Source organism: Anser cygnoides, chromosome 5 (assembly GCF_040182565.1).
Source record: "Anser cygnoides isolate HZ-2024a breed goose chromosome 5, Taihu_goose_T2T_genome, whole genome shotgun sequence".
Lineage (NCBI taxonomy): Eukaryota > Metazoa > Chordata > Aves > Anseriformes > Anatidae > Anser > Anser cygnoides.
This window is the reverse complement of record NC_089877.1, coordinates 63734268-63749788: the sequence shown is the minus strand read 5'-3', so window position 1 is coordinate 63749788 and position 15521 is coordinate 63734268. Positions and strand designations below refer to the sequence as shown.

Sequence of the window (15521 nt, the reverse complement as noted above, 5' to 3'; positions counted from 1 at the left end):
CTCGCTGCTTCTCCACAATCCACCTTACAACTGACATACTTAAATCCAAAGGGAAACGTAAAACAACCATTTTATTCAATTATTGAAGTAACCTAGAAAAAGTGAAGCATTACAACTTAAAATGTATTTCTGAACATGTATTGGTCTCCGTGGGTAGGTCTATGAAGGCACTCAGGAGAACCAACAAGCATGAACAGATCACTTCTAGCATATTCTTCTAATATAAATACTAAAAGACATGCATTGAGGCAGTGTTGAAAATACAGAATTGTCTTCTGGAAAAAAACCAAACTCCCATGCCTTTGCTGTATCACAAAACTGTTCTGCACGCTTCTCTGAACGTATACAGTCTTCAGGGCTGTAGATGACTGAGACCCAGCAAGATACTGCATCCAAAGCTTCCCCGATGTGCTTATTTTTGGTTAAAAGGACCTGTTGGTCAGATTGTCAAACTAATGAAATTAATCTATCCTCCCAATAAAATAAAACATTTGAATAAGAAAGCTATCCTTTTAAATTTGCTTGCATAAGCAAGAGTTAGAGTAACGGCCTAGGATTCACAGGACCATTTTTTTGTAATAAATCAATGTTTTTTCACTTTAAAAAAAATACAGTAGTAAAGACTTGAGGTATAAATTCAAAAATACACGATGATCTTTTGCAGGAAGGTAGGTTGCTTCGTTGGCCTTGGTTAAGGGGTTTTCCCTTTCAGTTGTATGCAGTGACAGTTTTCTGGGTCTGAAGTTTTTTGGGGTGCAAAGATTGTTGTTTCTTGAAGTTGCGGTTATCATTTCCTTGCTGCAGAGAGAAATTCATCCCTTTAGCACGTCTGCCGTGTAACAGCTGCCAGGCAAAAGAAAAGGATTGGGTTTTACCTCCAGGGCAGTAGGGATAAACTGCGGTTATTCCGTAGAGATGCGATCGGTGCTCTGGCAGATACTCGTCGGTAAAGGAGCCAGTTTCCTTATTGACAGCTATCACGCCATCCCTGTTGATAGAGAAGTGCTTTACTTGTGTGTTCTTTGTTTTTAACCCCATCTACGTGCATTTTAAGACAGAGGCAGCTGAAACGATCGGTCCGAACACCTGCAGAGCAAGGCGAATTTGCCCCGTAAGATCTACACGCAGCTCATTCCCTGCACTGCTTTTTGGTGACATGGAATCGCGGAGGCAAATTATCTCCCCGAGAGCCTCGTCCAAGTGTGGCAAGAGTGCTTGTTGTAATCTGCTAAGATTTGACTGGAGCTTTGAGAGCTTCCAGCTGGAGCGGGAAGAGGCGAGTTCCCGATGACCCTGGTGCCTTGGGTGGTGGGGGAGAGGGAATGAGCGGGGACAGTATCTTTTCCTTGACCTAATCTACATCCAGAACCCTGTGCCAAGTCCTAGTTAGAAAAAAAAAAAAACACCGCATTTTCTGTCCCTCCCAGGGAACTGGGGTTGTTTCTAAACAGCTGTTTGTTCTGTGCTCTTAAGAAAGATTTACAAGCGCCTGCTGCTGACCGTGGCACTGCAAAAGACCCAGGGCAGCGCTCTGGTGAGGTTCCAGGACGTGGGAGCGGGCTGGGGACGGCGTTTTGCATTTTTCTTTCCCCCCTGTAAGCTGCTCGCTCAGCTCTGGCTGCAGTGCGGAGCAGGTTCCCTCCCTTACCGTCTCCAGTCGGTGTGGTAGAAGTGGTCGGCGTAACTGATGATGCTGAAGGGGTAGTTGAGGTTGTTCTGTATGATGCGCCTGCCTGCCCCGTCGGGGAACGTGCACTCCAGGTTCTTCGTGCCTTTTCACAGGCGAGGTGGTTACCCGGCCACAAAAAGCAAACAAAAACTGCGTTCAGCAATTTTTTTGCAGCAGCTTCTCAGCCTAAGGCCGCGGAAGCAACTCGTGCTGCGGGTCCCCCAACCCCGTCACACCGAAAATCTTCAGGACAAGGCCAGCAGAAGGGGATAAAGAGGACCGCAGGTACCCCCAAAGCCACACACAAGCGGTTTTCTCCGTCGGTGCTTGGTGTGTGACCCGTCCCCAGAGAGTTACCTGCGTCTGCCCAACAGAGCAGCTTGGAGAAGGGGTCGAACGTCAGGCCGTTGGGCAACCCGATGTCCTTGTTCACCAGCACCCTCCTGTTGGCCCCATTGACCGTGGCCGTTTCGATTTTCGGTGCTTCCCGATTCCAGTCGGTCCAGTAAAGGTTGCTTGGGAAATAATTACACAGTGAGCAAACAGGGCACGCACCCGAAAGGGCTGAGGGGGAGCGTTGGCTGTCTCTTCGCAGCCGGGTCTTATCAGGAAAGAGGCTTGGTTTTCCCCTCGTGCTGCCTGGAAGAGCTCTTTATTCGATTTGAAAAAAAAAAAACCTCTAGAAGTAAAACCAGAATGATGTCAAACGTGTTTACGACCCGAGCCGTAGCTTCTAGATGAGGGAGAGCCTCGGGAGCAGCGCATTTGGTATTGCAACAGCACCCTAGGGGCACAGCTTGTGTTTTCAAGCAGCGTGGTTCAAAGCCTTTAAAAATAATCCTGATGCTGAAGCAGCAGGTTTAGCCAAACCCAGAGTTATTAAAGAAAAGGAGGGCGAGGGAGGACAGAGCCCATCTTCCTAGGGGGGTGCGGTGGAGGAGAGCAGCTCCCAGGACCAGGAGGGGTCTTGGCACCGCTGAGCGCCTCTGGCTCAGTGAATCGCCCCGGTCAGCCCCGGTCCCACCTCAAGCACCCTTCAGGAGGTGAGCAGCCTCACAACAACCCCTTAAGAAATGGGGTCTCACCCTCGGACGGGGTCCACCGCGATGGCCCGGGGATTGACGAGCTCCGTGTCGAAGAGCACGCGCCGCTCGGAGCCGTCCAGCCGGGCTCGCTCGATCTTATCGAGGCCGCTGTCGGTCCAGAACATGGCTCTGCGCAGGTGGTCCACGGCCAGCCCCTCGGGGCTGAGGAGCCCTGCGGGAGGCGACGTGTGGCTCCTGGCCCAGCTCGGCACCGGGAGCCCCCCACCGGCACCGGGGGACGCGGGACCCCAAAGCGGGACAGCCCCGGAGCCGCGACGGGCACAAAGCGGCGCGGAGCCACCAGAGGTGGCTCTGGGCGGGTGACACGGGTGGAGGGGACGCACCTGAGCTGATGACGGTCTCCGGCTCGGCGCCGGGCTCCAGGCTGGCCCGGCTTATGGTGCGGCCGGCCACGTCGGTCCAGTAGACCGTCCTCTCCCGGCAGTCGTAGTCGATCCCCACCACGATGGAGCCCTGGTGGGGTGGGAGGGGACACGGTGAGATCCTGCCACGAGGCTCGGTGACGGCCTTGCCCAGCAGCCAGCACCGGGAGCTGCCCGGGACCCTCCACGAGGCGCAGCAACGGGGAGAGATGCTCAGAGCCCTTTTCCCGGGGAAAACCCCGCAGGCTCCTCCTGCAGCCGGGGCTCTCAGGCCAGCTGCCGCGGGCGCACACCCACGGCCAGATGGGTCCGAAACCCTTCGGCTCCAGGAGAGCTTCCTGCAGCAGCGAGGCCAGCCCGAGGCCCTGGGATGGGGAAGGGAATACTTGGCAACCGGCGCTGCGTTTCCCCAGGGCACAGCGAGAGTCGTGGCTCAGCTGTTGGAGACTCTCCCTCGGTCTGGCCTGGCTGGAGACGCTCCAAAAAAGAGTCAGAGGAAGGAAAAAGGCAAATTTTGCAGTAGGGTCGCAGCCGACTCCAGACAGGAGAGCCCTGAGGGTGCCGGTGCACCCTCGCTTTGCCACCGACCCGGTTTGGGGCTTGCCTGTCTACTGGGGGCCAACTGGAGGGAAGGGAAGAAGCGTTCTGCCTCCTCCTCCTCCTCCTCCTCCTCCTCCTCCTCCTCGCTGGCCTCCCGCACCCCCAGCACCCGCGATACTTTACATGCAGGGAGAGCAGGGTCTTCGCCTCCTCCTTCTGCAGCCGCGTGCCGTTGAGCGGCAGGTAGCCGATCTGCTGCCCCTGGGCGTAGAGCAGGAAGGTCCCCGTGCCCGGCGGGGACATGTCGGGCCGCGGCGAGGGCCGGACGCTCGGCGGCGCGACGCTGGGGAGACCTGGCACAGCATGGGGCGGGGGGGGGGGGGGGAAAGGGACGGGGATGGCTCGCAGAGCGTCCTCCCCTCGCCTCCACGCCCCAGCGGTGCTGGACGGGGGCGGGTTACACGCAGGGTGCCGGGTCCCAGAGCTCTTACATGGCGGGGGGCTGCCGGGCTCCGAGCGCGTGCCCTGGATCTCCCTGCCGCTCTCGTCCACGCACCAGCAGTACCCGCTGTCCCCGTGGCACTGCAGCGGGGTGAAGTGGCCCCCCGCGTCGCACTGCGGCACGTACTGGTCGCCGCGGGGGCTGCCGCCGTAGTGCTCCAGCAGGCTCTGCCGCCAGCGCTCGCACATGCTCGGGGGCCGCTCCGTGGGCTCTGGCACGGGGAAGGGCGACGGTCACACACCCCCCCCCCACCCACGCCGCGGGTCCCACGGGCAGGGACGGGGTGCTCAGGGATTTACCAGAGCCCCCGGTCCTTGCTGGGTGCGCCTCCACCCTAACTGAGGATGCTGGAGGGGCACCCCGGGGCTGGGGTGATTTGGGGAGGGGACGTGCTCCCCGCTCCCGTCGGCACTGACCTGCGTTCCCGCAGCGCGGCGGCGTGCTGCCCGGCGCCGTCCTCGTGCCGGCGATCTCCTGCCCCGCGGCGTCCACGCACCAGCAGTGCCCGGTGCTGCCGTGGCACTGCAGGGGCCGGTACCCGCCCCGCTCGTCGCACTGCGGCACGTGCCCGTCGCCCACGGGCGAGGGGCCCGGCGGCACTGCCCGCGGGTACAGCCGCTCGTGTTCGCATGGCGTCAGCTGCTGGGAGGACCCTGCCGGCGGCGAAGCCCCCCCCAGCCCCGGGATCAGGGGGGTGCCAGCTTGGAGCAGCCGGGCACCCCCGGCTGCGGGTGCTGGGTGAGGCTCCGGGGGCTCTGCTTGTGCCAGGGGGCTCAGGGATGCCCCCCCCCCCGCAGCCCCCTTCACTCCAGGCTGATGCAGGAGGCACCCCAATGGCCACCAGCACCGTAACCCCATAGCCAGGGTGCCCTAAAGGTCTGGGTGCCCCCTGCGGTGCCCAGCACCCATGCCCTGGGAAAGGATCCCCTCCTCTCACTGCAGCCCCACCGTCCCCACCCTGCAGCCACGCAGGACAGGCAGGGGCAGGGAGAGCTCAGCCCCCGCTCGGCACCCTCAGCACCACCAGTAGTGCCGGGAGATGCTTCGCCCAGCACCTACACGTCCACCAATCCCATAGAAACGCCAACAAAATCCCGCAGGACCCACCCTGCCTCCCCTCCCCGCTCCCGTCGGCACTGACCTGGGTTCCCGCAGCGCGGCGGCGTGCTGCCCGGCGCCGTCCTCGTGCCGGCGATCTCCTGCCCCGCGGCGTCCACGCACCAGCAGTGCCCGGTGCCGCCGTGGCACTGCAGGGGCCGGTACTCGCCCCGCTCGTCGCACTGCGCCGCGTGCCCCGGCACCCGCGGGTACAGCCGCTCGTGCTCGCACGGCGTCAGCCGCTGCGTGCTGCCTTGCGCTGTTGGGGAAGCCGCGGCACGGGGCAGTGAGGCTGGGGAAAAAAATCAGCCCCGGGTAGAGGTGGCATGGAGGCGGGCACCACACCTTACCGTGCGTGCACTGGAAGCCGTCGCCCTCGTAGCCGGGCTGGCACTGGCAGGAGAAGGAGCCCGGTGTGTTGTAGCAGGCGGCGGCGGGGTGACACGGGTTTTCGGCACACTCGTCCACGTCTGTGCAAGGGACGGAGCGCTCAGCCGGGGCAGGGCACCCAGCACCTCCCCACCACCCGGCGGGCACCGGGGACCCCGCTCGTACCGGTGCAGTCGCGGCCGTCTCCGGTGTAGCCGGGCAGGCACTCGCAGGCAGGGAGGCCCCCGGCGCGGGGCAGGCAGCGCGCCCGGTCCCCTGGTGCACAGGGGTGGCTCCCGTCCTCGCAGGGATTGGCCGACAGCGCCAGTGCTGCGGGGATATGTGGGTTATGGGGTGGTGGGGGTGAACCCAAGGGGGCAGAGGGGTTGGGGGATGCGGCGCCCCGAATTTCAGGGCTGGCACTTACGCACGCAGGCGTGCCCGTCCTCCGCCAGCCGGTACCCGCTGCGGCACTCGCAGCGGTAGCTGCCCGGCGCGTTCAGGCAGACGGAGAAGGGGCCGCACTGGCTCAGGCCCTCCCCGCACTCGTCCACGTCTGCAGGAAGGGGAGACGCTGGGAACCCCAGCCGTGGTGGGGCACCCGCCACAGCCCCCATTTTGGGGGGCTGCGTGCTCCGACCATCCTGCCCCAAACCACCCATCTTACCCCAAACTGCCCATCTCACCCCAAACCACCCATCTCACCCCAAACCGCCCATCTCACCCCAAACCTCCCATCCCACAGCTGCCGCCTCCTCCATCCCCACCCTGCTCCCGGGGCGCTTCCCCAGCCTCCTCCAGCACCAGAGACCCCCTGGGACCTCAGTTCCCCCCCCCCATAATTCACCAACATCCCCCGTGCAGCTCCAGGAGCTCCTCATACAGTGGGTGTCGCGATGCTGCGGCACATCCCAGCACCCCAAATGGCTCTCTACCCACCGCGGGTGCCCCACAGGGAACGGGGTGCACCGAGCCCCCCCCCCCCCCCCTCACCTTGGCAGCCCCGTCCGTCTCCCCGGTAGCCATCCGCGCACTCGCACGTGTACCCCAGCCCCGTGCCGGGCTGGCAGCGCGCCGTCGCCTCGCACGTGTGCGTGCCGTCGTGGCACGGGTTCACCGGGGGCGTCTCAGCATCGTCTGTGGGGCAGCGGGGGGGGCTCGTTAGCGGGTGAAAAACTGCTGGGAGGAGGAACCCAGACCCCCGCTCCCAACCTGGCACGGCCAGAGGAGCGTGCTCACCGTGGGCTGAGCCGATGCGGCCGGCGAGGGCGTAGCGCAGGGCCTGCTCCTGGCCGTCGTAGAGGGCGAAGGCGCGCGCCACGCTCAGCCGCTGGAGCGGGGGCAGGCGGCCGCGGGCGTGCGGGCAGCCCGAGAAGGTGATGTTCTGGCGCAGGCGGTACGACAGGGTCTGGTTGGTGGCCCCCGAGGTGAGGACGTAGTCCCGGTGGGCTGAGGATGTCACGGCTGCAACGGGAACCCGGAGAAAGCTGATTTCCATCTCGGATGTTGGAAATGGGGTGATCGGGGGTTGACTTGAGCGCGGCACATGTGGACAGCATCGGGGATGCCAAATCCACGGGCAAAAAAAAAAGACAGGATAAGCAAACCACAGCTCCTACCTGAGCTGGAGTAATGGTACAGCTCCTTGTAGGGGCCGACGTGGACGGTGAAGTTCTCCGGGATGAAAGGCACCTGGCCCTGAATGTGGGTCTTCAGGCTCAAGTAGTTGTCTGGCCCCAAGCCTTCGGCCGTCTGGGTGATGTGGACCTGCTCCTCCCCGGGGTAGAAGGTCACCTCCAGGTTCTGGGTGAATTCAGCACCTGGGCAGGAGGAGGGAACGAGCAGGATTGGTTTTCAGACCCAGCAGAGCCCGTGACACGCAGTGGGGAGGTGACGGCGACCCCAACCCTGAGGGCGTCTCCAACCCTGCATCTCCAGCAACCCCGAGGGGAGCACCTCCAACCCACAGCCCCGCTCACCGGTGATGCTGAAGCCGTTCTCGTAGCCGGGCTCCTCGAGAGCAAAGAGCCACCCGAAGAGCCCTCCGAGGGGCAGGAGGGGCAGGAGAGCGCGAGCAGCGGGCGCGGGCACCCCGCTGATGGCCGTGTAGGCTCGCCCGTCGCTGCCCACGATGTAGGCGTGCAGGTCGACGTCCTGGAAGCGGATGGGCATCCTCCCCACCTCCAGGCTGCCGCTCACCTTCCCGTTCAGGCGATGCACGGCCCCTGGGCAGGGAGAAAGCGCAGCCCTGGCACCGTCCGCCCCCCCCCGGGGCACCACACACCCTCCCCGCTGCGCCCCGTACCTTCGGGCAGGCACTGCCGCCCGTTGCCGTAGTAGGAGGCCTGGCAGTGGCAGCAGAGGCCGGTGGCGTAGTCGGTGCAGAAGGCGTGCGGGGAGCAGCGCCCGTGGTGCCGGGCGCACGTCTCCTTGCTGCCCGCGCTGTAGGTGAACACTGGGGACAAGCGGGGGGGGGAGTTTGGGGACGTGGGGACGGAGCCACCCCCAAGGCTCCCTGCCTGGCGCACGCAGCTCCGGCCACGAGCAGCCCCTGGGCACCCGGTTTGGGCTCCAGGAGCGCGCCGGAGGAGCAAAGCCAACCCGTTGGCGCTCAGGAAAAGGCAAACCCGCAGCAAAGAGACCCCTTTTTTTAGGAACCGGCCCGCCACGAGACGTCCCCGGCTCGATTTTCGCCACGGCGGGGCCGCGGCCACTCACCGTCGGCGTTAAAATGCACATCCTCCTCCACGCCCACGCCGTGGTGCCCGGAGCTGTAGGACGCGGGGTTTGCGGGGTAGCTCTGCGGGGTGTCCCCGTCGGGCTGCAGCCGGCGGCTCCGCTCCTGCCCCGGGGCCGCGGGCAGCCCCGCGGGGACGATGCTTGGCTGGCCGCGGTGGCGGGGACGCGGTGACGTGGGCGCCCAGCCGGGTCGTGCCGGCGGCTCCGTGGGCGCTGCGGGGCTCTGCGGTGTGCCGGGGCTGGCCCCCTCACCACCCCCCGGCTCCACGTGCTCCAGGGGTCCTGAGCTGCCCACGTGGAAGACCCACACGCCGGGCACCCCCGCGTTGCTCCCCCTGCGCAAACACGTGCACACACGTTGCAAACGCGCGCGGGCACACCAAAGACACCCAGGACCCCAACCACGGACCCATAAATCCGGCTGCAGGGAGGAGAGCTCTGTCCGAAAGCCAAATCTGCTCCCCAAAAGCTTCCACACGCGTGGTGCTGAGCCCCCCCCCAGTGAACTTCATCCCCCACTGCTCGCTCCCCTGCCTCTTCCAGTTTCCACGCAGGCACCCCCTGAGCCTGCACAGCCCCAGCAGCCGGGGCACCCCCCGCCACCCCTGCTCCCCCTGCCCACCCCGTGGCCCCACGCACCGCTCGAGGTGCCTCAGCGCCTGCTCGGTGCTGGCCACGCTGTAGAAGAGCCCTTCTCTCCTCCCGTCGTCGCTGTCCCCGCGGCTGAAGCCCACCCTGGCCGGCAGCTCCAGCTGGACGTTGTAGGACTCCTTGGGCCGCGTCCCCAGGAACTGGAGGCCGCCCTCGGGGTAGAGGAAGATGGCGTAGGTGTCCTCCTCGTCGTAGGCTATGACCGCCTGGAAGGTGTTGAGCTGCCGAGAGGAGAGCGGGACAAACGGACGTCAGCAGGGCAGAACCTCAGCGGAGGATCCCAAGAAACCCTGCGCCCTCCAAAGGCAGGGGCCAGGGGTATGCCCCGAAACGCATGCAGGTGGGGCAGCACCTCCCCAAAAAAGCCCCCCCCGTCACCCTACAGACACCTCCCAGGAGTAGGGGCTGCCTGGGTGAACCAAACCCGGGTGCTATGCGCTGCGAGGATGCTCAGCACCTTCCATCCTCTGCAGGAGCCCCAGCGGAGGATGGAAGGCCCCCTGGAACCGCCACGCAGCGGGGTGACAGCCCCGCGCCGTGCCCTGCACCCTCACCGCCCGGGTAACCCACACCTGGGGCTGGCTGCACCCCTCGTCCCCATCCCCACCCTGCCCGACACCACCACCACCAGCCCCCCTCCACCTTCCCATTAACACCGGAGGAAAACCCGCGCCCCCCCCCCCACCCCCCCACCAGCTTCCCCGGGAGAACAATTTCAGCTTGGTTTCCTCAGGAAAAAACACGCACGTGTGCTCCCGCTTTCCCCGCAGCCGCCAGCTCGGCCGCCCCAGCTCCGAGCACAACCCTTTTACTAGCCACCGGAGAGCCCCCGGCACCGCACGCACCCCGAGCAGGCACAAAGAGCCCTGTTGTCGGCGGCGCACACTCGGGGCATTCAGAGACCCCGCGGAGAGGCAGCCAAAAGGCTGCCAGGGACTGGGGGGGGTTGGTGACCCCCCCCCCGGGCCGGATTCCTCCCCCACGCAGTCAGCCTGGCGGTGACCGGGGGACGATTTTTTGGCTGGTGACACATTGGAGGGGGGGGGGGGGGGGGGGACAGTGGGGACACGGGGCAAAGAGCAGGGGCGGCCCGAAGGAGCCGCAAAGGGCGAATTCCAGCCAAGAGGGCGATTTGTGCTCCCAGCAGCTAAATGCTGGCCGCGGGCTGGGAAGTGTCACGGCACGGACGGGGAGCGTGTCCCCGGGGGGCGTGATCGGGAGCCCCCAGCCCCTGCGGCTGAGCCCAGGCTGGGAGCGATGAGCCGTGACTTCCCCGGATGGGAGGCGACGGCCCATGGGCCAAATCCTGCTTCGGAGCGTGGGGGGGGAGCGCTCCAACACACGGCACGTTCAGGGAGATAAAAGAGGCTTTGGGGATTTAGGCTTTTGGGGTTTTCAGCAGTTTTTGCTTCGGGGGTGGGCTTTGCAAGGGGGAGCCCTGCAAAGCGCGCGCACGAGCTGAATTTCCGTGCTGCTTCAACGAGACCTTGCATCGAGCGGCTCATTCCCAAGCAAGGCTTGTCTCAGCTTAAAACCCGATCCAAGCACTCGGAGAGGAAAAAAACAATTAGGGCGAGAAAGCGAGGCCGCATTTTTGATGGCCGCGAGGTCGCCGCGAGGCCTCCGATGGCATTTCTTCAGCCGCTTTCCCAAGTTTTAAATAGGAGGAAAAAAATGCGCTTCGCTTCCTTCCAAACCTCGCTTTCTTCCCCCGCCTGGCCGCAGCAATCCCCAGCCCGCCACCACGGGGGCCTCAGCTTGGGGACAATCAGGGACGGCTCCCGGTGGCAGGGTGTCACTGTCACCTCCTGCCTCCGTGGCAGGTCACCGGCTCCCGTCCCAGCTGCGGATGCAGCGTTTTTTGGGGAGACCTCGCGGCCGCCAGCGCGGGAAGGCAACGCCAGCGCAGGAGCCTTATCGGCACCGGGGTGGGGAAGGCGGAACGCCCGCCCGACCCCAAAATCGGCCCGCGGTGGAAATTTGGAGGCCGGATCCTTGCTGGGGGTATCCGGGCAGGAGGGAACGCTCGCCCCGAGGCACCAGCAAGAGGTTTGGGGACGGACGGCTGAGCCGGGCTCCGCGCAGCGTTGGGTTTGGCACAACCTAGAGCCTCCAAACCTCCTCTGCCCGCCGGCAAAGCAAGCAGAGCCCGCGAGGCCGCCACGAGTGGAGAGGGGAAGCTCCGCGCCTCCTCCAGCGCCGGACCCGCCGTCCGTGTCTGGGTCCCAGCGGGGAGGACTGGTGCCTCACCTGCGCGGAGGGCTCGGCGCCCGGCGCCAGCTCCTGGTAGGCGCCCACGTCCTCCCAGGTGGCGACGAAGACGCCGGCGGGCACGAAGGAGCCGGCGGTGCGGGGGAACCCGGCCTGGACGTAGCCCGCGGCCTGGTTCAGCACGGCCGGGGAGGTGTCGTGGCGGTAGTGGATGTCCCCCCTGCCGCCGGAGGTGTCGAGGTCGGCCAGGAAGGGAGCGACGACGGGGAAGTCCGTGGGGAAGTCGTCGTCCACGTACTGGGGCTCCCCGGGGAAATCCTGGGTGGAGATGACCCCGTTGGTCCCCACCTGCAGGGAGAAGGGCGCGAGGTGTCGGGGAGCCGCGGGGGCACCTCCCCGTGTCCCTTCCCGCCCGCCCGCCGTCCCCCGGGGGCACGGCACGGGGTCGGGGGGGGGCCCCCCGAGACCGCGCGGCCCCGTGCGGCCGGGGGGGGGGGAACAAAAGACCTCGGGCACCCCCGTGAGCTGCGGCTCGGGGGCTGCCCCAGCTGCTCGTGGGGGGGGGAACAGCTGCGGAGGAAAAAGGCTTCTTGTTCCTCGGCGGCCCCGGGGAGCCGGGGGGAAGGTGCGGAGGAGGAGGCGCGGGGACGGAGGGCGACAAGGCACGTGTGGGGTCGGGGCGAGGAGGGGGAGAGGGGGAGAGGGCGTGGGGTGGGATGGGGGGAGAAAGTGGGGGGTGGGGGGGGTGGGGAGGGGGAGGGAGGGAGGGGGGGAAGAGAAGAGGGAGGGGAGAGGTGGAAGGAGGGGGGGAGGGAAGGAGGGAAGGGAGGAAAGGGAGGGATGGAAGGAGGGAGGGAAGGGAGAGGTAGAAGGAGGGAAGGATGGAATTGGAGGGAAGGAAGAGATGGAAGGAAGGAGGGAAGGGAGAGATGGAATGAAGGAGGGAAGGGAGGGATGGGAGGAAGGAGGGAAGGGAGGGATGGGAGGAAGGAGGGAAAGGAGAGGTGGAAGGAGAGGGAGGGAGGGAAGAGATCACAGAATCGCAGAGCCACGGATGTAAGGAGGGAGGGAGGAGAGGGATGCGAGAAGGGAGGGAAGGGAGAGCTGGAAGGAGGGAGGGAAAGGAAAGGTGGAAGGAGGGTGGGAAGGGAGGGATGGGAGAGGAGAGGAGAGGGAAGGGAGGGATGGGAGAGGAGAGGAGAGGGAAGGGAGGGATGGCAGGAGGGCGGGAAGGGAGGGGTGGAAGGCAGCAGGGTGGAAGGAAGAGGGATGGAGGGATGGAAGGATGGAAGGAGGGAGGGATGGAAGGATGGAAGGACGGAGGGATGGAGGGACGGAAGGAGGGAGGGAAGGACGGAAGGCCGGCTGGCGGGCAGGGGGGGGCGGGCTGGGAAGGCGGCGGGGGAGCTGCCGGGGGGGCACTCACGTAGAGGCGGCGGGCGGCGCGGCCGTAGAGGCGCAGGGCTCGGGGCAGGGCCACGGCGGGGGAGCTCTCGTCGTCGCCGGGCCTCAGCCGGAGGTCTCCGCGGGCCGGCCCGTGGGGCAGGAGCCCCGCGCGGGGCAGCCCCCCGGCAGCCCCGGCCAGCAGCACGGCCGCCAGCACCGGCACCGCCGCCGCCCGCATCCCGCAGCCGGCGAGCACCGGGAGCGGCCCCGACGGGACGGCCCCGAGCGGCCGGAGGGGAACCGGGGCGGGACGGGGCGGATCCGAGCCCCGACGGCTCTGCGATTGGGTCCCCCGGCCCCGGGGCCGCCCAGTGCGGCCTTATCCCAAAATCCGCCCCGGGGCCGTGCTTCCCCTCCTCTGTCCCCGTGTCCCCCCCCCCCCCCCCTCCTCCCTCATCCCCAGCCCCCGGCGGGCCGGGCATCCCGGGGCCGGGCGGGGGGGGGGGGGGGGCTGGCTGCGGGCTGCCCGCCGCCCCCGGAGAGCCGGGAGCGAGGCCAGTTTGGGGCCGGGAAGCGGGGTTTGGGGCCGGCCCTTTGGGGGGGGTGTGAGGGGGGGGGAGGCTCCCCGCTGCCCCCCGCCGGGCAGAAACCCGACTCCGCATCCCCGGGGAGCGGGGGGGGGGCGGGCGGGGAAGCTGGGAGCACACAGCCCCCCCCCCCCCGACACCCCCGGGCAGCTGGGCTGGCACCGTGTCAGCTTGCCTCGCTTCTCCTTTCCCGGAGCTTTTTGCCCTGCGGGGGTGAAAAAGGCTCGCCCGTGGGGGGCCGGGCTCGCTGGGGGCTCCTGGCAGCACCCACGGGCTCCTCGGCTCCATCACCCCCCCACCCTACACCCCCCCCCCAGGCCTTGTGATGCTGCCTCCGTCCCCAAAACGCCAGGCCCGGGGCCGAGGAACGCCGGATAACGGGGAGGGAAGCGTCAGCCCCCCTCCCGGGCTGGAGGCTGAAATAAATCGGGCGCCCGTCCCTCGGCCTCCCTGCTGGGAATCTCCGCTGGCAGGGACCTGGGGTCCCCCGTCCCCAAGGGGCCAGGCAGCTCCCACCCCATCGGGGGGGGACGGGGCTGGGAGCCCGGCTGTGACAGCAGGGACGCGTCCGCCACCCCTCCTGCCGCTCGTCTCCGGCCCTCGGACGGGAACGCTTCGCCTGGCCCTGAAAAAACATTAGGGCTTCGAGCGGGGTTCAGGCCAGCTGGATGCGATCCGCCGCCTTCGAGGAGCTCCCCGTGCCAAACGCATGGCTTTTCTCTGAAGCTCTGACGCCCCGTGGGCCGTCCGGGGAAATCGGGCGCTGCCTGGAGCCTGCAGCCCCCCAGCCCTGTCCCCCCGGCACCCCCGGGATCCCCCACCCCCCCCAGCACCCTCACGCTCCGGGGTGCCGGCCCCAAGGGCAAGCCGGGGACCGGGACATCCCTCCCGTGGGGAAAGGTGGCCCTGGGGGTGCAGAGGAGGTGCGGGGAAGCTCGTGGGGTCTCGCTGCCAAAAGCAAAGCCACGGCGCTCACCGCTGGGGTGGAAAATTTGGGCTTTTCCGTCCCGTACCGCGGCAGCGGCGAAGAGGAGGGTTTGGAGGGGATGGCTGCTGGTTGCTGCTGGCGGCCTGAGAGGGTTCGCTGCGAGGGTGTTTTTAAGGAGTAAATTGGTTTGGGGTTTCTAAGCCTGCAGCAGAGCCTTGAAATGGGTGGGAGGACAAGCAGGACATCTGGGCACAGCTCCCCCCGGGGAATTTGGCTTTCTGAGAGCCCGAATTCCCCCTGCCATGAGCCTCTCCCAGGGAAAATGTCACTGCCTGCGGCTGTCCCCAGCCACGTCTGGGAGAAAAGGGCCCCGAGCCCCTCAGGGCCCCCCTGCTGGGGCGGGGGCAGCTGCCAGGCTTCTCGCATGGGCTTCGGGATGCTAAAAAAGGCTTTTTGTCACCCCCGTGGCAAACCCGGCACCTCTCGGTGTGAGATCCCAGCAGATAAAAATGCAGCTGCTGGGAAAAGCTGGAGGCCTGCCTGGTCCCGGGAGTGGAGCCCCAGTGCTGGGGGGGCTGTGGTGTTGGGACTGGCCTTAGTGGGGGTGGGATGGGATGGGGATGGGGATGGGATGGGATGGGGTGGGATGGAAATGGGGATGGGATGGGATGGGGGGATGGGGATGGGGATGGGATGGGATGGGACGGGATGGGATGGGATGGGATGGGATGGGATGGGATGGGATGGGATGGGATGGGATGGGATGGGATGGGATGGGATGGGATGGGATGGGATGGGGATGGAGATGGTTTGGGATGGGATGGGATGGAAATGGGGATGGAAATGGGGATGGGATGGGATGGGATGGGATGGGATGGGATGGGATGGGATGAGGATAAGGATAGGGATGGGGATGGGGATGGGGATGGGCTGCCCTCACCCACACCGTGTGCTGGGGAGGGAGGTGCTCACGGGGACTGATCCCTGTAATCGCTTCCACGTGGCCGAGCAGAGCCTCTGGCTGGGGTTTAGCTCTTCCCTCAGCCTGGGCATAAACAAAAGAAACAAACAGGCCTGTTCTTGGTGGCGTTTTGTACAGAAACAGATGTGGTGAAGCTGCAGGAGGTGGAGGATGCTCTGCAGGAAGGGGCTGGGTCGCACCGGCGACCACATACACCCGAAATCCCTCTCCCTAAACAGCTGGGGCTGCATGGGGCCGGCACCCCCTGCCCTGCTGTGGGGCTGCCCCTTGGCCGGGCTGGGGGTGAGGAAGAGGACGGGAAGGGCTGGGGAAGGCCTGGCACTGTGGTCTGGGCTGGGGCGAGAGGGGCTGTGGGGTCAGGAAACCCCGGCAGCCTCTTCCTCGGGGCCTG

The 15521-nt window shown here is 65.8% G+C and overlaps 1 protein-coding gene across 2 annotated transcripts; it reads right to left on the bottom strand.

Moving 5' to 3' along the window:
* Positions 1-52: 52 nt before the first annotated feature.
* Positions 53-12954, bottom strand: NID2 (nidogen 2). 2 transcript variants are annotated; one of them, XM_066998639.1, is made up of 22 exons: positions 12674-12954; positions 11287-11595; positions 9025-9257; positions 8365-8720; positions 7952-8101; positions 7626-7871; positions 7266-7466; positions 6886-7110; positions 6640-6783; positions 6074-6202; positions 5833-5976; positions 5628-5747; positions 5321-5536; positions 4596-4832; positions 4169-4390; positions 3861-4030; positions 3099-3228; positions 2755-2926; positions 2027-2184; positions 1649-1772; positions 876-988; positions 53-798 (listed from the first exon to the last, which is right to left on the bottom strand). In XM_066998639.1, exons 1-22 carry the CDS (start codon positions 12869-12871, stop codon positions 788-790), a joined length of 4008 nt encoding a protein of 1335 aa, XP_066854740.1. In that variant the 5' UTR covers positions 12872-12954; the 3' UTR covers positions 53-787. The 2 variants fall into 2 exon arrangements, with proteins under 2 accessions (XP_066854740.1, XP_066854741.1); XM_066998640.1 differs by lacking the exon at positions 4596-4832 and having other exon boundaries at positions 12674-12952.
* Between the last annotated feature and the right edge of the window lie 2567 nt (positions 12955-15521).

Bases quoted from the DNA above. Each gene is read 5' to 3' on its own strand.
- NID2 (XM_066998639.1), bottom strand. From the start codon at position 12,871: ATGCGGGCGGCGGCGGTGCCGGTGCTGGCGGCCGTGCTGCTGGCCGGG. The intron at 4,391-4,595 runs GTCAGTGCCGAC...TCCCCGTGCCAG, and splicing joins GCCGCGCTGCGGGAACGCAG to AGCCCACGGAGCGGCCCCCG. The intron at 1,773-2,026 runs GTAACTCTCTGG...GCCTGTGAAAAG, and splicing joins GCTCTGTTGGGCAGACGCAG to GCACGAAGAACCTGGAGTGC.